At 42.1% G+C, this 27236-nt stretch overlaps 1 protein-coding gene across 1 annotated transcript; it reads left to right on the top strand.

The window, feature by feature from the left end:
- Window positions 1-435: 435 nt before the first annotated feature.
- LOC112239615 (heparan sulfate glucosamine 3-O-sulfotransferase 6-like) lies at window positions 436-26820 on the top strand. Its single transcript, XM_042319216.1, has 2 exons — window positions 436-1366; window positions 24708-26820. Exons 1-2 carry the CDS (start codon window positions 798-800, stop codon window positions 25324-25326), a joined length of 1188 nt encoding a protein of 395 aa, XP_042175150.1. The 5' UTR covers window positions 436-797; the 3' UTR covers window positions 25327-26820.
- The last annotated feature ends 416 nt before the right edge of the window (window positions 26821-27236 follow it).

Genomic DNA, 27236 nt, shown 5'->3' on the forward strand with positions numbered 1-27236 from the left:
CCACTTGTTCTTATGACAAGGAGTCTCAAGGTGCAGATAAAGTACAAGGGTTTGGATGGATGTCCTGAGGGCCTTTCTCATTCATAAGAGGAACGTTTCATCTATCATGAGGTTCAAAGGCGGAAAGGTTGTTATTCGTTTTTGGTCCTTTTCCTGAGTCAGCATGCACCATAAAAATACATTGCCCTTTTGATTTTAAAAGTTGATACACCGTGTTAAATTGTGATGGTATTATTTTATGTGGGCTGTAGATTGATTCAAATGTATGCTTGTTACACACCCAGGTCTGGAAGGATGAAGTAAGGTGTATAACAAGTACAGTAGAATAAAGAACCAGTAGTTGACAATAGCTTACACCATTGAATGCTGCTAAACGTCATGTTGTCCATTGCTGGAGAAGGGAAGGGTAGAGATTGTTGGGTGTGTCAGCAATCTTTGAAGGAGAGGGGAAACCGTGCATGGGAGATCACCAGAGCTGACTTGAGCGCACAGCAAGGCAGTGGAATCATTACTCAATGAAAATTGAAGTATTGAGCCATGCAGAATGACAAATGCTTGTTTAAAAAGGTTAAAGACCCGTTTTCTGTCTTGTGTAATGATGCGTGACAACGGTATGAGGATAACCTTGATAAGTTCAACGACAATGCTCCAATTTTGGGGTGTTATGATTATGAAACTGCTACACTTTTCAGCATTCAGGAAATAGGCTTATAGAGAACAGTTAGGCTACTCAACGTAAGGAAAAGCAGTATGCTGACAACATTTTGCTCCTTGCTCACCGAACAGGACAGCGACTCATGGGATGTAGTGTGGGCTGTAGAACAAGGCTCAACTTTGGAAAGGCGCTGTCCAAAGTATCCGTGTGTTTTACCATGGTCGTGATTTTCACCTATTTCTTCTACTGTCTTACCGGATTATGTGACTCCGCGCCGAGACAGATGTTCGACCATCACACTGTAAACAGAGACTATGATATATCGGACCGTACGTACGACAACCTGCGACCGTCAGCTCGACTCTATCCTCACCAGCCGGGCGCACCGACTCCCTGGAACAGGACAGACACTTCAACGGGCGCCGCGCTCCACCTTGCAGACGAACAGGTCGCCAAGCTACAGTGGGTTGAAGGCGGACTGCTCCCACAAGAGATACCGGAGAGCACCAAGGAAAATCTAGCTGCTAACGGCATCCCGGTGTCCAACACATTTGAGAGTAAGAAGTTCCCACAAGCCATCATAATCGGTGTGAAGAAAGGCGGAACGCGCGCTCTGCTGGAGTTCCTACGGATTCATCCGGACGTGAGAGCTGTCGGGGCAGAACCTCACTTTTTCGACAGGTTCTACGAGAAAGGCCTTGAGTGGTACAGGTAAGGTACATATTCTGCTACTTTACAATGTCCATGGAGTGTTTATCAGCGCCAGTAAAAACCATTCTAGCCAGCTCTGATATTGCGATGTCTTGAATCGAATCTGTGAATTGGGGCCCGGGGCTGCTTTTGATATATATCAAATCTGTTGCAATACAAACATCTAACATATCATTTAGTAGTACTTGAACAGTATTTGTACTGTTCACAACAGTTTCAGTTGAAGCTGCATGTTGAGCCTTGGAGAAAGATGACACCTCAGCCACTGTAGGATGATGAATGGAGATAGGATGACAGGTAGATGAGGAGCAGTGTTCTCCCCTGGGGAAGCTATTCACCTGTGAAGAACTCTGCTGAAGGTCTTGTCATTAACATACATAGATATTTGCACATTGACAGTCAGATATCAAGTACTGTGTGTGTGTGTGTGTGTCTGTGTGTGAGCGTGTGTATGTGTCAATACAACCCTGCCTGACTTGATGTAGATGAAGAGGTTATAAATCCCTGGGGTGTTGTTAATCCTCATGACAGTGTTTTAAACACCATTTCTTCAGTTCAACATGACTTCCCATATTAACATACAATCCATGTCTATTCTATTGGAATGGAATGGTGCACTCCCATTAAAAGCCCATGTCCTCTTGAATGATCATAGGCTTTAACCTGACTTTTTCCTCCTTACTAGCTCTGACCTTGCTGATTTATTGAGGAATAATGTACTTACTATGACTGAGATATGTGGTTGTCCCACCTAGCTATGGTATTGTAAGTTTAACTGTAAGTCGTTATGGATAAGAGCATCTGCTAAATGACTCAAATGTTAAATGTTAACTTAAATGTTACAGTCTCGTCTTTGTAGGTAAGGAGGGTGGAATCAATAAGCAGGCCTAACTCATTGTCTATACTTCATATACAGCAGGAATTGGTCTCAATAGAATATATACATTTCTTTGCAGTAGTTTGATTTTGTATTTGGCCAAGAGTGAATACAGCCACAGTGTGATACAGGCTGAAACATATAATGTCTTGGCATATACAGGAAAAATCTCCACCCAGGCACTGTAGCTACTTTGGAGGTGATAGGATCTGCTGGTAATAGATGACGCAGCTGACCATAGCTGTAATTGGGGTGTAATTATGGCCCTAGCAACCCTATTGCAGGGATATGGATGTTGATGGCCCTTTACCTGCCTTACTGTAGGCCTATGAAGCTAGAGAAGGCTGGAGGTTCTGATTACCTTCAGATGTCTGGACTGGAGGATCCTGCTGGAGAATGTCATAGCTGAGGAGAGAGACTGTTTGACAGCGCCTAGAAGCGCTGATCTAGGACCATGTTCCCTCTGTCCATGTAATGTTATTCATTATGATCTAAAAAGCTAAACTGATCGTAGATCAGCACTTCTACTCTGAGACATTTTATGAATAGGGTTTTGATGTTTTCATCCTCCCCAGTGTCAGGAGTTTGTCCAGAAGTTTTCTTTTAAAAACCATATGACCTGATTAGAAAAATGATCTGGTCCCATCATAACCCATATAAATATATTTTTTTACAGCTGATTTATTACTACAACTAGGGCCTGAAGTTTGCTCAGGAAAAACTCTGGGCCCCAGGAAAACTATTTCAGGCTGTTACGGCAATTTCAGGTAAAAACTCAATGAAACAATTTTCAAATATTAGGAAAATGTCTACACATTTCAGCTGTTTCAAAAACATTGCTCTGCTATTACCATTTAAATCGAATACATTTTTATCTGTCACATGCGTGGAATCCAACAGTGAAATGCTTACTGTAAGAATTATACTGTAGGAGTGTTGGCTCAACAAGACAATTCTGTTCACACTGCCCTGCTTCAAGGGGGACAACTGTTGGGAGCGTGTCATGTGCTTTAAATGTATCTGTACTTTACTTTACTATTTATATTTTTGACAACTTTTACTTTTACTTCACTACATTCCTAAAGAAAATATTTCATATTTCCCCTGACATCCAAAAATACTCATTACATTTTGAATGCTTTGCAGGACAGAAAAATGGTTAAATTCACACACTTATCAAGAGAACATCACTGGTCATCCCTACTGCCTCTTATCTGGCAGATTCACTAAATACACATGCTTCATTTGTAAAGGATGTCTGAGTGTTGGAGTTTGCCCCTGACTAAAAAACAAGAAAATTGTGCCATCTGGTTTGCTTTATGTAAGGAATTGTATACTTTTACTTTTGATGCCTAAGTATATTTTAGCAATTACATGTAATTTTGATACTTAAGTATATTTAAAACCAAATACTTTTGGACTTATACTCAAGTTGTCATACTCGTCGAAATGAGTAGACCAAGGTGCACCGTGGTAAGCGCCCATCTTTCTTTATTTGATGAACACCAAAATATATATATTTATTTATTTATATATATATATAAACAACTGTAATGTTCTGCAGGCTACAAAGTAACTATACAAAAACCAAGATCCCACAATATAAGGTGGGAAAAATGGCTTCCTAAGTATGATCCCAAATCAGAGACAATGATAAACAGCTGCCTCTGATTGGGAACCATACTAGGCCAACAAAGAAATAGAAACATAGATTTGCCCACCCAAGTCACACCCTGACCTAACCAAATAGAGAATAAAAAGGCTCTCTAAGGTCAGGGCGTGACACAAGTAGTATTTTACTGAGTGAATTTCACTTTTATTTAGGTCATTTTCTATTAAGGTATCTTTCTTTTAATCAAGTATGACAATTTGGTACTTTTCCCACCACTGCAAGTATGTCAGTTTATATTTGAGTAATACATGTACTGTAGCTGACGGTATTTTGATGAAAAGTGTAGTAAGTGTGAAAAGGCTCCACGTTCTTTAGTTTGGCCGATTCCTCTGACTGTGTTTGACATGTTTAGGATGACAATGATAGTCAGAGGAGTGGGCTACATACAGCACATACTGATCTAGGATCAGGATTTTGTAACTACAGCACATACTGATATAGGATCAGGATTTTGTAACTACAGCACATACTGATATAGGATCAGGCTATTGTAGCTACAGAACATACTGATCTAGGATCAGGCTATTGTAACTACAACACATACTGATATAGGATCAGGATTTTGTAACTACAGCACATACTGATATAGGATCAGGCTATTGTAGCTACAGAACATACTGATCTAGGATCAGGCTATTGTAGCTACAGAACATACTGATCTAGGATCAGGCTATTGTAACTACAACACATACTGATATAGGATCAGGCTATTGTAGCTACAGAACATACTGATCTAGGATCAGGCTGGAAACATTGATCATTTTAGCATGCTGCTACAGAACATACTGATCTAGGATCAGGATAGTGTTTTGTAACTACAACACATACTGATGTCATGAGCAACACATTGTTTGAACAGACCGTTGATGAAATTATATAGGCACAGAACCACCAGTGCTTACCAGAACCATTCAGTGCTCAGCACGGTGCATCAGGCTATTGTAGCTACAGAACATACTGATCTAGGATCAGGCTATTGTAGCTACAGAACATACTGATATAGGATCAGGCTATTGTAGCTACAGAACATACTGATCTAGGATCAGGCTATTGTAGATAAGCCTTTCTCTCATATAGAAACAACATGGAGGAAGATGAAGTGGGAGAGAATTTGACAGATAGTTTGAGTTTGAAAAATAAAGTGAAATTCTCATCTGTAATTTAATATTTTAATTATTTTTTCTTAATCTTTTTAGCAGCATTTAAACTTAAAACATACGAACACATGGAAACACTTCTGCCACTGATCATTTTAGCATGCTGCTGGTACTAGAACCCCCCGTATGTTACCATTCTCTCTCTCTCTCTCTCTCTCTCTCTGCTCTCTCTCTCAGTGCTCAGCAGGCACACACACTCTCTCTCCCTCCCTCCCTGCATTCCTCCCTCCATCCCTCTCTCTCTCTCTCTCTGTTCATTAAGAGTGGCAGATGAAGGAGATGAAGTGTTTATGTATAATATCTGCGACAGCAGTGGTTTCCAGGAGGCAGGGCAGGGTAGTGTGGTACTATGTGTGTTTTAATTGCCGGGGCTGTAGCAGGCACAACACCATCACAATCACATGCAGATGTGGCCACGGCAACTAGAAACAGTGTTCAGTCACATAAGTGATGTCATGAGCAACACATTGTTTGAACAGACCGTTGATGAAATTATACAAACACTACAGTACGTATGTTACCATTCCGTAGTGCTCAGCTACGGTACGTTTGTTACCAGAACCATTCTGTAGTGCTCAGCTACAGTACGTATGTTACCAGAACCATTCTGTAGTGCTCAGCTACAGTACGTATGTTACCAGAACCATTCTGTAGTGCTCAGCTACAGTACGTATGTTACCAGAACCATTCTGTAGTGCTCAGCTACAGTACGTATGTTACCAGAACCATTCTGTAATGCTCAGCTACATCAGTTATGTGGGATGTAATAAGATCATAATCATTGCTTGCTATTCAGTGTTTTGTCAGAAGATGCTGCTGAATAGACTAATGGGTCAACACTTTGGGGCCAGTGAAAGTAAGATGGAAGGTGAAAACAAGGTGATAGGACAAACAGGGAAGGAACATAAGAATGGATTAAACAAGAGTTATTCCTTTCTTCTTCACGGTGCATTGTTTTCCTATCGCAGAACAGTTATTGTTATCATATACAGTACAATGGCAGATATAGAGAAACAAAAAGCCTGTACCCAGATCTGTCTGTGCTGTCCTGCCAACTCCCAGCGACCATAGGAGTTGGCAAGACAGTACAAACAGATCTGCGACCAGGCTATGAAATTATTGTCACTGAATCTTGAAGAGTGTGAAAGACAGTGAATCTGTTTGCATTCACATTAGATCACAGAGAGAGGACAGTGACAGTTTGGTGGTGGGAACCCATCCATTTGGAACAATTGTAACCCTCTCACCTGGGTGTCACTGACTGGGGGTCCCCATGAGAGTAACACACCTGACCCCTCTGTGCCCGCCATGCTCAGTTAGCAGAAACTCAACACACTGTCACGTCACACACACACACACACACACACACACACACACACACACACACACACACACACACACACACACACACACACACACACTGTGACAGCCTCCTCTTGAGCCCTTTGCTTTGCCATGTCTGTGTGTGTGTGAACCTCTGTCTTCCTCTCAGAATACATGAGAGCTGCATACCGTCAACAGAGCTTTAGCTACCCGCCAAATGGCCTGTGAATCTCGCTTATTGTATTGGAATATAATAAACTAAAAATATAGCTTTGAAATGCTTTAAAACTAGAACAATATTAGTTTTTTACAAACACTTTGGCACTAATTTCGGAACCTTGATGTCATTTTTCAAAACTCTAGACACAAAACTCACAACCAATGATCAAAATGCAAATTTTTCAAAGCTCTCACACTTTTTCCAATTGCTTGGATACAATACACATAAAGCTAAGATCATTTGATCATTGAACTAAAATCACCTGCCTGTTTAAAATGACACAGCTTAGCATCAAAGTATTACCATTTCAAATGCAATTCATGCAATTCACACATCTGAAATGACTGTCTATTCATTTCATTACAATGATCTAACTATCAATTATTGCAACTGCTCAAAATGATAAGTAACTGTTGCATTACTCTAAATTCATAGTTGTATGGAAACTGGCGAACAATATTCCATGTTTAGATCATGAATGTTTCAGGATAACGAGATCCATTGACACCAATTACCGTGGAACATGAACCAATTGGACTACATTATCTATGGATGTAATATTTCATCATCATTCTTTATTAGACACTGTTTCTATGGTCCCATGTACCACTTTTCCAGACCATGTTTTCAGATTTGACATCACTTTATTAGGTACACCTATCTAGTAGTGGGTAGGACCACCTCTCTCATTAACAAGGTGTTTTTGCCCACAGAAATGCCCCTCACTGAATGTGTTTTGTTTATCTCACCATTCTCTGTAAACTCTAGAGACTGTAGTGCATAAAAGTCCCAGGAAGGCAGCTGTTTCTGAGATGCTGGAATCATCATGTGTGGTATCAACAATCATACCATGGCCAAAGTTGCTTAGATTACGCATCTGGCCCATTCTAATGTTAGGTCGAACAACAACTTAAGCTCTCTACTCTATATATTGTAGAGCTGATGGCATGGCCTATGTCATTGTGTGGGATAATGTCAGGTTCCACCATGCTCAAATGGTGCAAGCATGGTTTCAGGCCCATCCACAATGTATCACCCTGTAAGTACAGGGAAAGGAGTAGTTACCACCCTATACTCTCCTTTCCTAAAACCCGATTGAGGAATTTTTCTCCACATGGAGGTGGAAGGTATATGATAGGCGCCCTCACGAACAAGCCACCCTTCTCCAGGCCATGGATGACGCATGCAATGACATCACGGCAGACCAGTGTCAGGCCTGGATTCGCCATGCCTGAAGATTCTTCCCAAGATATTTGGCTCATGAAAACATTCATTGTGATGTGGATGAGAACCTATGGCCAAATCCACAAGACAGGGTTGAGGGAAATATAGAAGTACAGTAATCAATCCTTTGTTTTGCTTTTTACAGTAAGCCAGGTGAGGAACACTGCAGTGATGTTTTACAGTAAGCCAGGTGAGGAACACTGCAGTGATGTTTTACAGTAAGCCAGGTGAGGAACACTGCAGGTGATGTTTTACTGTAGTTTTTTCTTTTTTGTTGCTAATTATTTTTGCTTTGATTCAAAGAAACCTGAGTGATTTTATTGTATTTCATCAATAAATGTCAGATTTTGTTCAATGATTCCACTGTGTCTGTACTATTCTCTTTATCAGTCCTTTTACAGTGATGTACTTACGTGTAGTACCATAATGAAACATGTATCACATTTTTTGTACTACAATATTTAATGATTGTACGAACAACTACACAGTGAAACTATCGGTATCTTGTGTGAGGATGATCTAAATGAATGTTCCTATGGTATTTCATGATAAATTAGTTATTTGAACCAATGATTCTGCAAGTGCAAGGTTTCTTTAAAGATATGAATGCACAATGCAATGTTTTGAACATTGGACAGCCTGTGTTACAAGTGATGACCATTCTGAGTTTTGTGTCTGGAGTTTTGAAAAATGACCACAAGGTTCTGAAATTAGTGCCAAAGGGAGTGTAAAAGACTGTATAAATGATTTATCTACAACTGTAACTTATCTACATTGTGTGACCATTTGCCTCATGCAGATTTGGGTCCAAGTGCGTTGTCATTGACAGAGAGACACATGATTATGGACAGAGAAAGACAGTTGGGGGAGCTGACAACAGTGCAGTGTGATAATATGTCTGGAGCCATGTGTCCTGGACAGTGAAATATGATGACTGCATCTGATTCTAATAGAGTGGGAGAGGGACTGCTCGTGCACTGTCATAAAAAACCTTATCATTTATGACTGTCAACCACAGGGACATACAGGGGCAATATGCATACTGGAGAGACTTAATACACACACACAATCCCATCCCACGCATTGTCTTCCAAAAATCATTGTCTGCTATGAGACAAAACTGCTCAGACCTCTTTTAAGTGTTAAGTTTCCACTGACTTCTCTCTGTGATTCTTGCCAGCTCTTTTCCTCAGCTTTCCGGAGCTTTAGTGTGTGTGTGTGTGTGTGTGTGTGTGTGTGTGTGTGTGTGTGTGTGTGTGTGTGTGTGTGTGTGTGTGTGTGTGTGTGTGTGTGTGTGTGCGTGCATGCGTGTGTGCGTGTGCGTGCATGTGTGTGTGAGAGAGAGAGAGAGAGAGTGGGTGGGGTGTGTGTGTGTGTGTGTGTGTGTGTGTGTGTGTGTGTGTGCGTGTGTGCGTGCATGCGTGTGTGCGTGCGTGAGAGAGAGAGAGAGAGTGGGTGGGCGTGTGTGTGTGTGTGTGTGTGTGTGTGTGTGTGTGTGTGTGTGTGTGTGTGTGCGTGCGTGCGTGCGAGAGAGAGAGAGAGAGAGAGTGGGTGGGCGTGTGTGTGAACGGTACATCCATGCGTGCTTCTATGCTTGTGAGTGTGTGATTGCTTGCGTGTGTTTGTCTGTGTAGTTTGCATGTGTGCCTACGGACATTACTAAACTAGAAAAAGCCACAGAATGGTCCCATCAGAATCAAAAGGGGGATTTAATGACTTTCTGTGTTGTTTCATGGGTTTAAATAGACTTAGGGCCAATGTTTTTCATATGGGCCCTGTGAGAGCCACACCAGACACAGTTGAAACAGGAAAACCGGCAAACCTCAACTTTCCGTGGCACAATGGCATGGATTGTTATGCATATGTCACCGCGACATGGGCACAATGAAGTACATGAGTTGTCACTGTTTTTCTAGATCGGCCTCCTGTTGTTGAAGACTTTATAATGAACTCATTTGTTTTTCTGCTTTCTTATGAACGTTTTGGATCTTTATTGTATGGAAATGACAAAATGCCACGTTGGCTCATTCTGGGGGAAAACATTTGTCATTTAGATGGCATGTAAACACCTCTACAGGAAAAGCAGGGAGGGACTGGGAGAAAACAGACTTCTTGGAAAGGCTGATGGTAGAAAATACTCCTATTCACTTTTCAATTTGATTAATGGATTGATGACTAACAAATATTACAAATATTACAAACCACTAAATCATTGTGTATACCAGTGTGACACCGCCTTAAAGACTTGATTTAAGACAGATGGATCAAGAGACATCATGGAATTCTATCCAGTCCTATTGAGTTATACTGTATAAATAAACCAAATTGTATGAAACATGCTTTTCTACATTTGTGCTTTCTCCTGCTAACCTCCCCTCCCCTCCCCTCCCCAAATCTGAGGTTTGTAGGTTTTCAACTCATTGCCTATGATACAGTGGGGTATTGGTCAAATTGCACTTCCTAAGGCTTCCACTAGATGTCAACAGTCTTTAGAACCTTGTTTGATGCTTCTACTGTGAAGTGGGGGCGAATGAGAGGGGAATGAGTCAGAGGTCTGCCAGAGAGCCAAGAGCTAGCCACGCTCGTTCACGTGAGAGTGAGCTCTGTGAGGCCTCCTGGGTGGTGCAGTGGTTAAGGGCGCTGTACTGTAGCGCCAGCTGTGCCACCAGAGACTCTGGGTTCGCTCCCAGGCTCTATCGTAACCGTCTGCGACCGGGAGGTCCGTGGGGCGACGCACAATTGGCCCAGCGTCATCCGGGTTAGGGAGGGTTTGGCCGGTAGGGATGTCCTTGTATCATCGCGCACCAGCGACGCCTGTGGTGGGCCGGGCCAGTGCACACTAACCAAGGTTGCCAGGTGCACGTCATGAATTTGGATTTGTGAACTGAACGTGCTAACAAAAGGAGGTATTTGGACATAAATGATGGACATTATCGAACAAAACAAAGATTTATTGTGGAACTGGGATTCCTGGGAGTGCATTCTGATGAAGATCATCAAAGGTAAGTGAATATTTATAATGCTATTTCTGATTTCTGTTGACTCCAACATGGCGGATATCTGTTTGGGTTGTTTTGGTCTCGTACTCAGATTATAGCATGGTGTTCTTTTTCCGTAAAGTTTTTGGGAAATCTGACACAGCGTTTGTATTAAGGAGAAGTGTATCTATAATTCCGTGCATAATAGTTGTATCTTTTATCAATGTTTATTATGAGTATTATGAGTATTTCTGTAAATTGATGTGGCTCTCTGCAATATCACCGGATGTTTTGGAACTACTGAGATTTTTTTATATAAATATGAACTTTATCGAGCAAAACATACATGTATTGTGTAACATGAAGTCATATGAGTGTCATCTGATGAAGATCCTCAAAGGTTAGTGATTAATTAATTTCTATTTCTGCTTTTTGTGACTCCTGTCTTTGGCTGGAAAAATGGCTGTGTTTTTCTGTGACTTGGCTCTGACCTAACACAATCGTTTGGTTTGCTTTCGCTGTAAAGCCTTTTTGAAATTGAACACTGTGATGAGATTAACAAGAAGTGTATCTTTAAAATGGTGTACAATACTTGTATGTTTGAGGAATTTTAATTATGGGATTTCTGTTGTTTTGAATTTGGCGTCCTTCACTTTCACTGGCTGTTGTCATATCGAACCCGTTAGTGGGATCTCAGCCCAAAGAGGTTTTAACTAGACAAAATGGATCTCCACTTATTTTTCATATTGCTTTCATAAAGATGAAAGAATTATGAATAAGATGCTGTTCTCTTGTTCCACTCCTCACTTTCATACAGAAAGATATTCTAAAAACATACAGTAGGCAAGTTGTTGAATGTGCATGTCCTCTTATCATGATTTGTACTGTGTATGAATACAAACAAGCATACAGTACTCAGCCAGTCAGTGAATGTGCGCAATGATGATACTGCGTGATTCATGAAAAGATCATTACTGCATTTCAATTTCAGGAAAACTCCAATACGCAAGTGATGTCATCAATATTTTGACAGCTTGTCAATTGGCTGACCTTTACCCTGACACCGAAGGCCTCAGCCCATCGGATTGCAATTAAATGATAGTATAAATCCTTTCAGGGCAATGGCATATGGGCACGGGGAAACGTCAATACCACTGGAAATCCCATAGGCTCACAAAGTGCCATCAATTAAGTCATGTAGTAATCAAATCAAATCAAATTGTATTGGTCACATACACATATTTTGCAGATGTTATTGCGGATGTAGAAAAATGCTTGTGTTCCTAGCTCCAACAGTGAAGTAGTATCTAACAATTCACAACAATATGGACGTGATGATTACAACAGGTGGATTTTCACTGTCCTTGTTCGTCATTGTTGTTATCAGTGATATGCTCATTGGTGTTATCAACCACATGTTAAAATATCTATTGCAGTGACCATTATGGAAGCCGAACACAGTTTAAATGGGCTGTTTAACACACAGCTACACCATACTCTCTCTCTACACATGAAAAAGGTACTGTAGGCCACTCACTGCATCAATCCATGAGGCTTGATCATAGCATTAGTACCGAATAAGAAACTCTGTGTGTAAAACTAATAATGACTCAGTAATCCATGTTTTCTGGGAATACTATAAAATCCGGAAGTTGGGAGCAGAGGTAAAAAGTTGTCTGTCAAAAGTATTACAATGTAAACTTACTTTTAACCGGTCTGTCTGCATATCTCAAGACATATGGCATATGGGCTAAAAACTTGGGAATCAATCAATTCGCCATCATTAACACAATGTAAAAATGTAATGATTTATTATTTAAATATTGAAAGTGCGTGGGCTACGGAGAGAAACAAAATGGTGCAGTTTGAGGCCATGTGACGGAAAGTGATGCGGGTGCTGGAGTTGGGGATGTGTGCTAGTGGGTCTGGGCAGATGTGATGTAGTTGATGTTTGTATTATGTTGTCGATTGTATGTGTATGTTTTGTATTGTTTATAAAATATGAAAACATTTTAATTAAATACAAATTCCAAATCAATTAAGGGTTTTTTCTTCTTTAAATCTTACACAACAATGATTTAACTCTGCTAAACTTATAAAAACATACTATTACTGTATTTTAAGGTAGAACACAAAATCTCACAGCATCACTCTCAGTCCAGACAATGTATAAAACGGACTATAAAAGTAACCCATTATTACAGTACAGTACTCAAGCCTGATTTTCCATTAGAGTAAAGGGGATTTTCCCCACACCTCATTCCCTCACTGTCCTGCCCTTGGGCCATTAATGATAAGTAGAGGCTGAATGCCGTGTTGAGTTGTCTAACAGACCAGGAGTGGCTGTGGCGTTCAGTTGCAAACAGAACAGGAAGTGGCTGTAGCGTTCAGTTGCATAGTGTTTTAATAGTGTTGGGCCTGGGTGGGTTGGAGGTAAGGTGGAGGTGGGGGAGGGGTGGCGCCATTGGGATACGGTAGGCTACTAGGCCCTATACTCACACCCCATATGGTGGGAATTATAATAATTTGAGATGCATTGTGGTCCATTTTAAGCGATCCCAGAAAGTACTGAGGAGACAGTAGAAAGAAGTAAAAAGAAGTCAGTCAGTCAATCAGGAGTAGGAAGGAGAAGCGTGTTTGTGAGGAGAAATAATAGCTCGCTTCGACAGGCCAAAATAAAATATTTCAGATGCCTTGGGTTGTCATGCATGGTTTCTCTGCCATCCCCACAAAGAATAATGTTAGGTTAAAAAGGATGAAAAACGTTTCATGGAAATAAGCTGAAATTACCCTGATGGCTCACGGGCCAATGGCTTTGTCACACGTAATCAAACTGTTTCAAGTTCTCAATCATATGAGAGCTGAATGCAGTAACGTATAAATCTTGTAAATATATGTTTGTAAAGATAACTTTCATATGTATGTACAGTTGAATATAGAATGGCAGCAGCATGTCATGGACTTGACCGTTGGCGTCCTACAAAAACAGAGGCCAAACCTGGGTGCAAATGCTATTCAAAATCATTTGAAATACTTTATTTGTGCCTCATTAACCTTGCCTGTTGCAATTGAACCAAAAGTCCAAGCCCCGCCCGTCTGGCAATCATGGGCAGTCTAAAACAAACGCTTAAAGTTTTTGAAAGATTTCAAATAGTATTTGAGCCCAGGTCTGACAGCGGCTACATGGTTTTTGACTGCTTGGCCTATGTACTTTAATATGTGTAAATGTTGAAGCCATTAGCCGTTCCCCAGAAAACTCACCGGCGACGCATCATTGACCTCCGACCCTGTGATGATACTTCATTATGATCGGGCTCTTCTATTCTAGTCACTAATTAGTAATGGGCTCCACTGCACTTCATCTCTAAAAGAGAAGCCTACGCATGTGCACGACACACACGCACACATTTATTTATTTTTTTACAGATTCGGCAAGTCCATCTCCTCTCTATCACACCAATGATAATGGTATCCTACTCTTGTTTAAGGAGCCTGTTACAAGAGTTTGGGACTATACGGTTCAATATGCATTTTTGTCAAAATTGAGTTATTGACATAGCCTTGTTCTGTTCAATGTTCTCTTCCTATATAATGCTCTAAATACCCCCAATTCATGTTGGAATTACCTCAGAATCATATTTTTGAAAATATAACCTTTTAGTCCCAAGCTCTGGTGTAGATACTTCCCCCTACTCTACTATATATTATGTACAACCATTATTTTCCTCTTCCTGTCTGAGTATGAATGGGTGGATGTGGGCAGTGGAGCCTGATGGGAGGCACACTGTGAATCCACAGGCATCCACCTCTCGTGTGACACTAACTACGTCTCTGAGACACACCAGATCCTGTTGTCCTGGCCTTTCTGGTGCTTCATAGTGTGTGTGTGTGTGTGTGTGTGTGTGTGTGTGTGTGTGTGTGTGTGTGTGTGTGTGTGTGTGTGTGTGTGTGTGTGTGTGTGTGTGTGTGTGTGTGTGTGTGTGTGTGTGTGTGTGTGTGTCGAGGGAGGGAGGGAGGGAGGCTGGGAGGGAGGGAGGGAGGGAAGGGTGGAGAAGTGGTGTGGTTGTGAGGCTGTGTCTGGGGTGTGTGGGTAGTGTTACTGTATCTCTGAGACTGTCTCTGACCCCATAGTGTTTAATAGAGTGTCATGGGGGTGAGGGGGCAGGGGGAGTCAAGGCACCAGTGGTGTGGATGCATGTGGAGGGGGTGATGTTGCTGTGATTCAGATTACTCAGACATTGCACCCCCAGCATCATAGAATGTAATGGGGGAGGGGGAAGGGGGGGGGTGCAGTGATGTGGATGTGTGTGTGGTATGGGGATATCAAACATTGGCACCCCTGGTCTCTGGCTCCATAGCATTTGATAGAGTCATTTGATAGAGTGGTTGGAGGGAGAGGGACAGAGAGGGTAGAGTGATATGGTACGGATGTGTGGGTGGGTTCATGGTTAATTCTCAGTCGTGCAATCATGGGGGCACCCCCAACTCTGGCTCCATCGCTACAGCTCTGTGGGTTCTGGTCTTTACTGAGACTGGTCCAGAGTGTTGTTTATTGCTTGGCTAGTGTTGGTGTTCAACCTCAGCAGCCCTGCTTATAATGTGAAGAAATAGCCTAATAGTTGATCAACATTTTAAGCTAAACGTTTTTTTATGGTAGTGGTTCTATTAATTTGTTATCAATCGCATCTGACAACTGTCCCAGACTATGTTTGGAATATTTATTTTGTCGCACAGAATAGAATAGGTCAACTTTTGTACTATGGGGGATAGTAGATTGACATAAGCTAGTGCTTTTTCTGTTCGTTAGGCCTACTCATCTTGTTGGCTGACGAAAGGTAAATGTGGACAGTTCTTCAGATATCATCAATATGCGCCTCAGAATTGAATAAGGATCCATGCAGTTCCGTCCCCGATGTGTCGGTCTTGACTTGTAGCCTGTGAGAAAGACCCGACCACCTTACTTACTGTGAGAGGTGCTTCTGCACGCAGCAGGGAGAAGGGAATTATAATGATTATATTCAGCACAGCGGCCACTGGCCACAAAAGGCATGTATTTTTTAGGGGGCATTACAGCCACACAAAGGGGATGCAGCCGGGAAATTCGAGGCATTATCAAGTGCTTGTCAAATTTTGAATGAGAGACTGATGAAGTGTTTACAGCCTTGAAGAAGTGTGTACAGCAGAGCTCATGCCTTTCATGCAACATTAGAGTCTTGTCTGCTAAATGAACTAGTGTAGCCCAGAGCCATATGGCATAACTAGATCAGGGCCTAACATAAAGACTTAGAGTATGCCCTTCTGTTCTTCTGAACTAGACTACATTTTCTTCACATCATGTTTCTTTAGACCTGTCTAAAATATTTAATGGATTTATTGTGATGGTGTAGGCTATATTACATGCATTTATTAGACTTTTTAAAATGTAGATCTTCTAAAGGTCTGCATCAGGCTATGTGTGGAAGCCAGAAAATGCTAAAAGTGTTTATGTTAATTAATGGTCATTTACCGTGAGACCAACAGTCATTTGTATGACAATCACCGTCTGACAAAATGTTATGACCGCCACAGCCCGAGGTATGACACCCTACTGGCACCACAGCCAGGCCAACACTATGACTGGTCAGCTCAGCTGTCCCTTAAGAAGCTGTCACAAAGACCTGACATCAGAGACAGTTTGCCAGCATGTCAGCCTGCCATGATCCTTGATAGTGTCATAGTGTTTGCCCGGCCCTGGCTTCAGTAGGGTGTCATGCCTAGGCCTAGTTAAATAAAGGTTAAATATATATAGAGATTTTCTTTATTCATTGTCACACGTACACACGTCAAAGGCTCGGTGGCTCTCTTCTTGTACAGTGTGTCCCGTTTCCTGTTGTAGTGTTTCATCTGTACATCCAATCACATCATCAGAGACCAGTTAGTGTTTTCTCTTCGGGGAAATGGAAGCCTACAAATGCTCCTTTGACATGTTTACATTCTGTAGGTGAAATGCAGTTAAACTGGAAGAATGTTTGGATAGTATCTATACAGAGTTCAAATCAAATCAAATGTATTTATATAGCCCTTCGTACATCAGCTGATATCTCAAAGTGCTGTACAGAAACCCAGCCTAAAACCCCAAACAGCAAGCAATGCAGGTGTAGAAGCACGGTGGCTAGGAAAAACTCCCTAGAAAGGCCAAAACCTAGGAAGAAACCTAGAGAGGAACCAGGCTATGTGGGGTGGCCAGTTATCTTCTGGCTGTGCCGGGTGGAGATTATAACAGATCATGGCCAAGATGTTCAAATGTTCATAAATGACCAGCATGGTCGTATAATAATAAGGCAGAACAGTTGAAACTGGAGCAGCAGCACGGTCAGATGGACTGGGGACAGCAAGGAGTCATCATGTCAGGTAGTCCTGGGGCATGGTCCTAGGGCTCAGGTCAGTTGAAACTGGAGCAGCAGCACGGCCAGGTGGACTGGGGACAGCAAGGAGTCATCATGTCAGGTAGTCCTGGGGCATGGTCCTAGGGCTCAGGTCCTCCGAGAGAGAGAGAAAGAAAGAGAGAAGGAGAGAATTAGAGAACGCACACTTAGATTCACACAGGACACCGAATAGGACAGGAGAAGTACTCCAGATATAACAAACTGACCCTAACCCCCGACACATAAACTACTGCGGCATAAATACTGGAGGCTGAGACAGGAGGGGTCAGGAGACACTGTGGCCCCATCCGAGGACACCCCCGGACAGGGCCAAACAGGAAGGATATAACCCCACCCACTTTGCCAAAGCACAGCCCCCACACCACTAGAGGGATATCTTCAACCACCAACTTACCATCCTGAGACAAGGCTGAGTATAGCCCACAAAGATCTCTGCCATGGCACAACCCAAGGGGGGGCGCTAACCCAGACAGGATGACCACATCAGTGAATCAACCCACTCAGATGAGGCACCCCTTCCAGGGACGGCACGAGAGAGCCCTAGTAAGCCAGTGACTCAGCCCCTGTAATAGGGTTAGAGGCAGAGAATCCCAGTGGAAAGAGGGGAACCGGCCAGGCAGAGACAGCAAGGGCGGTTCGTTGCTCCAGAGCCTTTCCGTTCACCTTCCCACTCCTGGGCCAGACTACACTCAATCATATGACCCACTGAAGAGATGAGTCTTCAGTAAAGACTTAAAGGTTGAGACTGAGTTTGCGTCTCTGACATGGGTAGGCAGACCGTTCCATAAAAATGGAGCTCTATAGGAGAAAGGAAAGGAAAGACTGAACCCTGCTCTCTGCGCCTGATTCCACCCACCACTCCTAGTCGATCGTAACACCTTGCTTTGACAGGAAGCCAGTGTAGAGAGGCTAGCACTGGAGTAATATGATAACATTTTTTGGTTCTAGTCAGGATTCTAGCAGCCGTATTTAGCACCAACTGAAGTTTATTTAGTGCTTTATCCGGGTAGCCGGAAAGTAGAGCATTGCAGTAGTCTAACCTAGAAGTGACAAAAGCATGGATTAATTTTTCTGCATCATTTTTGGACAGAAAGTTTCTGATTTTTGCAATGTTACGTAGATGGAAAAAAGCTGTCCTTGAAATGGTCTTGATATGTTCTTCAAAAGAGAGATCAGGGTCCAGAGTAACGCCAAGGTCCTTTACAGTTTTATTTGAGACGACTGTACAACCATTAAGATTAATTGTCAGATTCAACAGAAGATCTCTTTGTTTCTTGGGACCTAGAACAAGCATCTCTGTTTTGTCTGAGTTTGAAAGTAGAATGTTTGCAGCCATCCACTTCCTTATGTCTGAAACACATGCTTCTAGCAAGGGCAATTTTGGGGCTTCACCATATTTCATTGAAATGTACATTATGTTTTCGAATAACATCCCCAAGAGGTAAAATATATAGTGAAAACAATAGTGGTCCGAAAACGGAACCTTGAGGAACACCGAAATTTACAGTTGATTTGTCAGATGACAAACCATTCACAGAGACAAACTGATATCTTTCCGACAGATAAGATCTAAACCAGGCCAGAACTTGTCCGTGTAGACCAATTTGGGTTTCCAATCTCTCCAAAAGAATGTGGTGATCGATGGTATCAAAAGCAGCACTAAGGTCTAGGAGCACGAGGACAGATGCAGAGCCTCGGTCCGATGCCATTAAAATGTCATTTACCACCTTCACAAGTGCCGTCTCAGTGCTATGATGGGGTCTAAAACCAGACTGAAGCATTTCATATACATTGTTTGTCTTCAGGAAGGCAGTAAGTTGCTGCGCAACAGCCTTTTCTAAAAATTGAGAGGAATGGAAGATTCGATATAGGCCGATAGTTTTTTATATTTTCTGGGTCAAGGTTTGGCTTTTTCAAGAGAGGCTTTATTACTGCCACTTTTAGTGAGTTTGTTACACATCCGGTGGATAGAGAGCCGTTTATTATGTTCAACATAGGAGGGCCAAGCACAGGAAGCAGCTCTTTCAGTAGTTTAGTTGGAATAGGGTCCAGTATGCAGCTTGAAGGTTTAGAGGCCATGATTATTTTCATCATTGTGTAGTAGATATAGTACTAAAACACTTGAGCGTCTCTCTTGATCCTAGGTCCTAGGAGAGTTGTGCAGACTCAGGACAACTGAGCTTTGAAGGAATACGCAGATTTAAAGAGGAGTCCGTAATTTGCTTTCTAATAATCATAATCTTTTCCTCAAAGAAGTTCATGAATTTATCACTGCTAAAGTGAAAGTCATCCTCTCTTGGGGAATGCTGCTTTTTAGTTAGCTTTGCGACAGTATCAAAAAGGAATTTCGGATTGTTCTTATTTTCCTCAATTAAGTTAGAAAAATAGGATGATCGAGCAGCAGTAAGGGCTCTACGGTACTGCACGGTACTGTCTTTCCAAGCTAGTCGGAAGACTTCCAGTTTGGTGTGGCGCCATTTCCGTTCCAATTTTCTGGAAGCTTGCTTCAGAGCTCGGGTATTTTCTGTGTACCAGGGAGCTAGTTTCTTATGAGAAATGTTTTTAGTTTTTAGGGGTGCAACTGCATCTAGGGTATTGCGCAAGGTTAAATTGAGTTCCTCAGTTAGGTGGTTAACTGATTTTTGTCCTCTGGCGTCCTTGGGTAGACAGAGGGAATCTGGAAGGACATCAAGGAATCTTTGTGTTGTCTGTGAATTTATAGCACGACTTTTGATGTTCCTTGGTTGGGGTCTGAGCAGATTATTTGTTGCAATTGCAAACGTAATAAAATGGTGGTCCGATAGTCCAGGATTATGAGGAAAAACATTAAGATCCACAACATTTATTCCATGGGACAAAACTAGGTCCAGCGTATGACTGTGACAGTGAGTGGGTCCAGAGACATGTTGGACAAAACCCACTGAGTCGATGATGGCTCCGAAAGCATTTTGGAGTGGGTCTGTGGACTTTTCCATGTGAATATTAAACATGTTAGAGTCAAAACATCCACTGTGCATTTAGAATGTCAATGTCATTTACATAACATCACATAACAGTCATTAAACCTAAAATGTTCCAGGTTTTAGCCTGATATTGTGCCATGTCAATGAGAATACAGTACACAACATGCTATCAAGCTATCCAGAGAGGCAGGAAGCACTGCATAGTGGGAAAGGTTTCCACAGTCAGCCAGACAGCCCTGCCCTGCCTGTCCCCTAGGCCGTCTGTCTCTGTCCGACACCCTCTGTGCACAGCAGGGCTGCTGGGAGTTGTTGTTTTCTTCAGCTTGCCGTTTGCTCTCCTGCCTCTTTTATGGGGCTGATTTTCAGTCTAATTGGATCTCACAGGCAGAGTTCTGAGTCCGTATTCAAAAAGCGTCTCAGAGAAGGAATGCTGATCGAGGATAAGTTTTGGCTTTCAGATCTTAATGAATAAGATTTTATGGGCAGGGGGGGGATCTGATCCTAGATCAGCACTCCTACGCTGAGATTCTGTGAATATGGGCCCTGAATACTTAGAGACTACTTCCAACAAGCTCTGTGCTCTATATGCCTAGTGAGCAGATCCTGCAACGTCCATTTCAATCAGCTTCTCTTCTGCCTCTGAGTAAAGTGGAGGCATTATGATTACTTTACACTTCTAAAGCAGAATGGTGTGAGGTTTATACAAATAAATAGTGTTTCTTGACTGTTTGATATTATAAACATTTTGGTACAGTCATGATTCTTAATTCAGTGAAGTCTTAGCAATTCACGTTTCCATAGACAGAAAACTTCCCATGTTTGTATTACAGGAAGGCACAGTATGTTGTGTAGTAGTACCAGTACTTTACAGGGTTATGATCGTGAAGGCAGGAAACGTGTCAGCCACATCCTAGCCGCGGGGGGTTTTACGCTCCGCTCCGGATTGGTTGCTACATATCAGTCGTATAATCAGAAGCATATCACTTCAGGGTAAAATACCCACATCCTCCAACAGCGGGGACCCACTAGCTAATGTGGCTAGCTCAGCAAAGCTCTCCAAGAAAGCCCCAAATAGAGAACTCTACCTCGCCCTGTTGCTCCCTTTCCAAGTGCTGTAACAGTCAGACATAGATGTTTTAGCTAGCTCTTGGGGTACAGTTTTAGTTAGCTCCTGGGCTACACTTTTAACTAGCTCTCGGGCTACGCTATGATTTAGCTAGCTCTTAAACTAAACTCTGTTATAGTTAGCTGGACGATTGCTGTTCCTTGTTTTTAATTTAGAAGAATGTCCTTTGAAGCACATGTCCCAATATTCTACAGATTCATATTGATTGTGCTTGACACTTAAGGCACACAAAGACATTGGTAATAGGGAGAGAGTGGCTCTTATTGATTGTGTAATGATGAGGCAGATTGTGAGGGGGGATAGATAGGGACCTGGGGAAGGTGGCGAGAAGGGGCATCACATTAACTATTTATAACTATGGAAGGAGACGTCCTTATGGCCAATTACAGCAATGACAAACATCACTTACGAGGAGAGACACCCAAAGCCAGACAGGAGACAGACAGAAGAGCCACCCAACCAACATCATCACCTCCATATCTGTTGTCACTGTCCTGCCGTATCTGTTGTCATCACAGATATACCGAGACAGACACATCGATCTGGCAGAGCAGGACTGGGGACAGACAGACAGGACAGGTGATGAACATTTTGGGATGTTAATCATAAATGGGACGTGTTTATTTGCTACATGTAAACAGAAAAGACATTAGCTGAGTATAATGCTGCAGTGTTTGCTCCGTTCCAGACATTATTATGAGCCGTCCTCCCCTCAGCAGCCTCCACTGGTGTTACAGTACCACTGCTCTAGTCTGTCCACCTGCAATTACAGGAGACCTAGTCTACAATACCCCTGTACTTTGACTTCAGATGACTCTTTGAACTATTGTAAACCAGTGCTTAGCTCAGGGCTAATAGGGGGTCATGTTGTTGCTCCACTCTGTTGTCTGTATGATTTGAGCCTTTAGAGATTGTTGAAGCTCTCTAGAATGTCAACAGGGTTGAAGGTATTGATCCACCTAGTAAATCAACTACGTTAAAGTCAAAATATGTTATAGAGAGATTATAGAGAGGAGTTAAATCACTGTTAGTCCTCAAAAACCAACCAAGATGATGCCCATGCTATCGATTACTTAAATATAATAGCATTTTGAAAAGTCTTTTAAATAAAATATTCAATGTACAGAGGTGCTGTGCTTATCATGACTATAATCTGTTTGAGATGACTTATTAGTTTGATTCACTTCCCTCCTTTCTTGGTTTGGTTTTCAATCCAACTATAGTTCAGCTAAACCATTCTGTTTGAGTGCCATGTCATGTCTGGCAGCAGACACAAGGCCTAATGAACAGTTTGATTTACCCAGAAACATCTCTGAACTGTCGTCAAAGTCTCTGAACCATCGTCAAAGTCAGTCAGCAACCACTGCCAGAGTCCTGCTGGTGAATAACTGGCAAAATTAAACTAGGATCCCACATTGTTTGGACGAACTCTTTGAACTTCATTTGATGGGTGCTTCATCTGTTGTCAATCATAGAAGCAATTGAAAGGACTCCTGTCATTCTGCATTATTGTTTTGGCGAATCTTCAAGACTTTTCATAAAAAACAAACAGACTTTTTCAAGTGCTGGCTGTCCATAGAGTATGTGTTGAAGTTGTTTATTTTCAGTAAAGCCACAATATGGTCTCCTTAAGAATAACAGACGATTCAGATGTAGGATCTTAATTTGGTCACCTTGTTGCAGGATAACTTTCCTAAAATGCAGGAAATGTAAAACTTAGAGTTTATTTAAGGTTTAAAAAGGCTTCTGAAGCTTCTGATAAACTCAGACTTGATTTTCCCTTACGAAAAATGGATGAACCCCAGCAAAAATGTCCATTAGTTATATTCCACATAATAATTCACATACTGTTGCTGCAGGATTATTTTCCTGCTGTAGCAAACTGACTCAAATTAAGATCCTACATCTGTAGGCTTATGATGTGGATGGATGAATGAATGGATGGATGGAAAAGTTATTGCTATAAACTAACATTTCTTCTCATCCTTTGTTAAGTAAAACAATTTGTTCCCTGAATTCATTCTCACCACAAAACAGCGGCCTCAGACGTCAGTAGAGGATTGGACCATCTCCATACATTACCCACAAATCCCCGAGACCAGACACACAAGGCATTTAACAGAATTTATTAATCTGAATTTAGATGAAGCAGAATTATAGACAATAGAGCTAGGAGTTTTCCCTGGTCAGTACAGTACAGTACAGTAGATAAGATAATTCATAATTAGGTGGGTGCTTACATTTGTAGTATACAAGTTTGTTTGTTTGCATATCCCACCCCCCTGAGACACCCTCGGAGAGTGGAGTCAGAGCCAGAGATCAGCCATTATCAACGGCAACCCTGGAGCAATTAGGGTTAAGTGCCTTGCTCAAGGGAACATCGACAGATTTATACTTTAGCTTGATAGTAAACTTCACTGAACTTGATTTTGGTGTTGTTGTTGAGGCAAACAGCCATGTCAGAACATTCACAGAACAGATAGGAGAACAGATGCTGAGAGAGGTGACAGAGGCTTATTCTTCTGACTGAACTCAATCTAGACTGTTTCTTATGGAACAGTTTCTTATGACACCTCAGTTACATCTTTGCCTACAGGACAGAGTTGGGACTCTATGTGTTGTATCTCTTTCCAGTATTCAGTATCTCTCACCAGAGGTTGTCTATGATCTAAGACTAAAATTAGCTGTGAGAAAAGCGGTGTAACTGAGCTAAGCAGCTTAGCTAGCCTTGTGTTTCATAGTCGTCCTGAATTTGTTTCGTCTGGTATTGCTAGATTCTTCACAGAGCCTGCCTGCGGGGGGAACACATCACTCTGCGGTGCAAGAAAGGGGGAGGACAGGGGGCTGGAGAAGGAAGTCTTAAGGAAATTGCTGTTAAGTGGTTCTTGTGGCTTTGGCTCATCAGATCCATATTGGCTCTGCGGCCTCCCAGTTTCCCATGGCTCCTATACCAGGACTGGGATGGGCTGGGGACTGGTTCATAAACATAGACTGTACTCTTTTAATCATTACTGTTTTGGAGAAGGTTTAATTTAGGTATACAGTGCTGGATTTGTGGCAGTTAAGAATGCAATTTTTCATACCTGAGCTTGTAGAGGGAATAGTATTTTTTGGAAATGAAATGGTTCCACTAAAAACAAAATGGACAAAGTTTTGAACTTGAAGGATGTATATCTGGCTCAGACAAAGATGTGTATCTGAAATGGTCTGTAATGTCTTCTCTATTTCTGTAAAAACACACAGATGTAAGAATCATATCCAATGTACAGTATATTATGAATCAGTGTTCCAGCTCTTTATGACACTGCATAGTGTGAAGTTTGTCATGTTGTTGAGTGAAGGACAGTAACTGATTATTCTCCATGTCTGTTGTCAGGAACCTGATGCCTCGGACCCTGGAAGGTCAGATCACCATGGAGAAGACGCCCAGCTACTTTGTGACCAAGGAGGCTCCTCGTCGCCTCTGCACCATGAACTGCCACACTAAGCTCATTGTAGTCGTCCGCGACCCCGTGACCCGGGCAATCTCCGACTATACCCAGACGCTGTCCAAACAACCCGGCCTCCCCTCTTTCCAGAGCCTGGCCCTCAAGAATACCTCTACGGGATTGGTCGACACCTCGTGGAGCGCCGTGCGCATCGGCCTGTACGCCAAGCACCTGGAGAACTGGCTCCAGCACTTCCCCTTATCTCACTTCCTGTTCGTCAGCGGCGAGCGGCTGGTGTCCGACCCGGCGGGGGAGATGGGCCGGGTACAGGACTTCCTGGGTCTGAAGAGGGTGGTGAGTGACAAGCACTTTTACTTCAACCAGACGAAGGGATTCCCCTGTCTGAAGAAGCCAGAGGGAAGCAGCAGGCCCCGGTGTCTGGGGAAGTCCAAAGGAAGGCCTCATCCACAGATCTCACCAGAGGTACTGCAGAGGCTCAGGGACTTCTACAGGCCATTCAACCTCAGGTTCTCCCGGATGACAGGACAAGACTTTGGATGGGACTGAGCCGTCCACCAATGTTACATGGAAATCAAGCCAAAGGATGAAAAGGATTACTTTAAACCATGTGGAGAGGACACTGCTTTCATCAAGACAGGAAACACAAGACTGACATATTACTTTAAACCATGTGGAGAGGACACTGCTTTCATCAAGACAGGAAACACAAGACTGACATATTACTTTAAACCATGTGGAGAGGACACTGCTTTCATCAAGACAGGAAACACAAGACTGACATATTACTTTAAACCATGTGGAGAGGACACTGCTTTCATCAAGACAGGAAACACAAGACTGACATTACATTTGTCAATGAGGGAACAGGGGTTCTAGGTTACCACTTTGACTTGTGACATGGTATGCATTATACAAAATGTTGGCATTTTTTGGTATTTTATGGAACAATGATATAAAGCTGTCGTTTATAGTTTCAGTTACAGTATGTGTATGTTGCTACATGTAAGAATAATGTAAGAACTCATTGTTTTGCCAGTGTAAAGTACATGAACCAGGAGATCATGATACATGTCACACAGTAAGTAGACCAAAGGACAGTGATGACTTGATACCTCTGTGTGAGGAGACTCATGTTACAATGGATTATACAAAGGATTATAACCAACCTGTTTCTGACCAGCGTGTGTGCGTGTGTGTGTGTGTGTGTGTGTGTGTGTGTGTGTGTGTGTGTGTGTGTGTGTGTGTGTGTGTGTGTGTGTGTGTGTGTGTGTGTGTGTGTGTGCATGTTTAAGATACCGTAAGAAAAGTGTATTTATTGCAATAAGTGTACGTAGCTTTAATTATTCTTGTGACCACCCAACTAAGCAACAAAACATTTCTTTATCAGGGTTGACAATCCTTTTCTTTTGACTTGTGTTTTCAATGGTACTGTAGATATAAAAACCAAATGTGTAACTATCTATCATTATCTGTCAAGTCAATCTAATACCAGACCCTGTTTACAGCATTTCCATTGGGACAGTATTACATTGGGACAGCATTTCCATTGGGACAGTATTACATTGGGACAGTATTCCATTGGATGATGAACCTCTATTATAAAGACTTTGTACACATAATCCTTTTTCTTCTCCTTGGGTAAAGAGCTAATTATGATGTGATACTTATTTCACCTTTTAACGCAAAGTTATTTAAGCCTCATTTAAAATGATGCTCTTACTTGCAAACCTTTGATGCATCCAACATTGATACCTCACTTAGGGTACAGGCAAACGAAACAGATTTGTATGTATAGTTTACCCTTCAATGATGAAACGCAATGTACAATGAGTATCATTATCTTGACGTTACCAGTTCACTTAACTCTACCAGGTCATTTGTAAATGTCATGCTTAAAGATTATGTTTGTCAAAGTTTATTTCCTTTCAATTCATATTACTCTGTAAAAATGTTCTATTAAACCATACTGAAGTTTACAACACTATTGTACATAGTGAAATGAGATGTTGAGATGTTTAGTAAAGCTTCATTTGAAATGAACACATAATGTTAGTTTTTTTACTGTAACACAGTGGTGCGGTTATGCTCTTGTGACCTGTCAGTGTTCTACTAGCTACAACAGGTCTCATTGAGACCCACCATCAGCAGACCCTTGGAGGTCTGTAGACCCAACTCTACCTCGTTTAGCATAGCCAGACCTTGTATTATTGTGTTCTGTGTATTCTCGGAGAACTCAGAAGCCTCGAATAAGAGGCTAAACTCTGTCTAACTCCTCAGTAGAAAACATGCACAGACTTCCTCTCCTCTCTTTCCTCTCTTCCTCTTCATCTTCTCTCTCCCTCTCTTTGCCCCTTCCCTCTCGCCCCCCCTTCGATCTCCTTCTTTCTCTCCCTCCACATAGTGAGACCACATGTACAGTCTGAGGGCTGTGTGTGCTGTGGCCTTAAATGATGAAA

The sequence above is a fragment of the Oncorhynchus tshawytscha genome, unplaced genomic scaffold (assembly GCF_018296145.1).
Source record: "Oncorhynchus tshawytscha isolate Ot180627B unplaced genomic scaffold, Otsh_v2.0 Un_scaffold_1341_pilon_pilon, whole genome shotgun sequence".
NCBI classification, from domain to species: domain Eukaryota; kingdom Metazoa; phylum Chordata; class Actinopteri; order Salmoniformes; family Salmonidae; genus Oncorhynchus; species Oncorhynchus tshawytscha.

Excerpts from the sequence above, each read along its gene's own strand:
- LOC112239615 (XM_042319216.1), top strand. The coding sequence starts at position 798 with ATGGGATGTAGTGTGGGCTGTAGAACAAGGCTCAACTTTGGAAAGGCG. Across the intron at positions 1,367-24,707 it reads AAAGGCCTTGAGTGGTACAG|GAACCTGATGCCTCGGACCC; the intron begins GTAAGGTACATA and ends GTCTGTTGTCAG.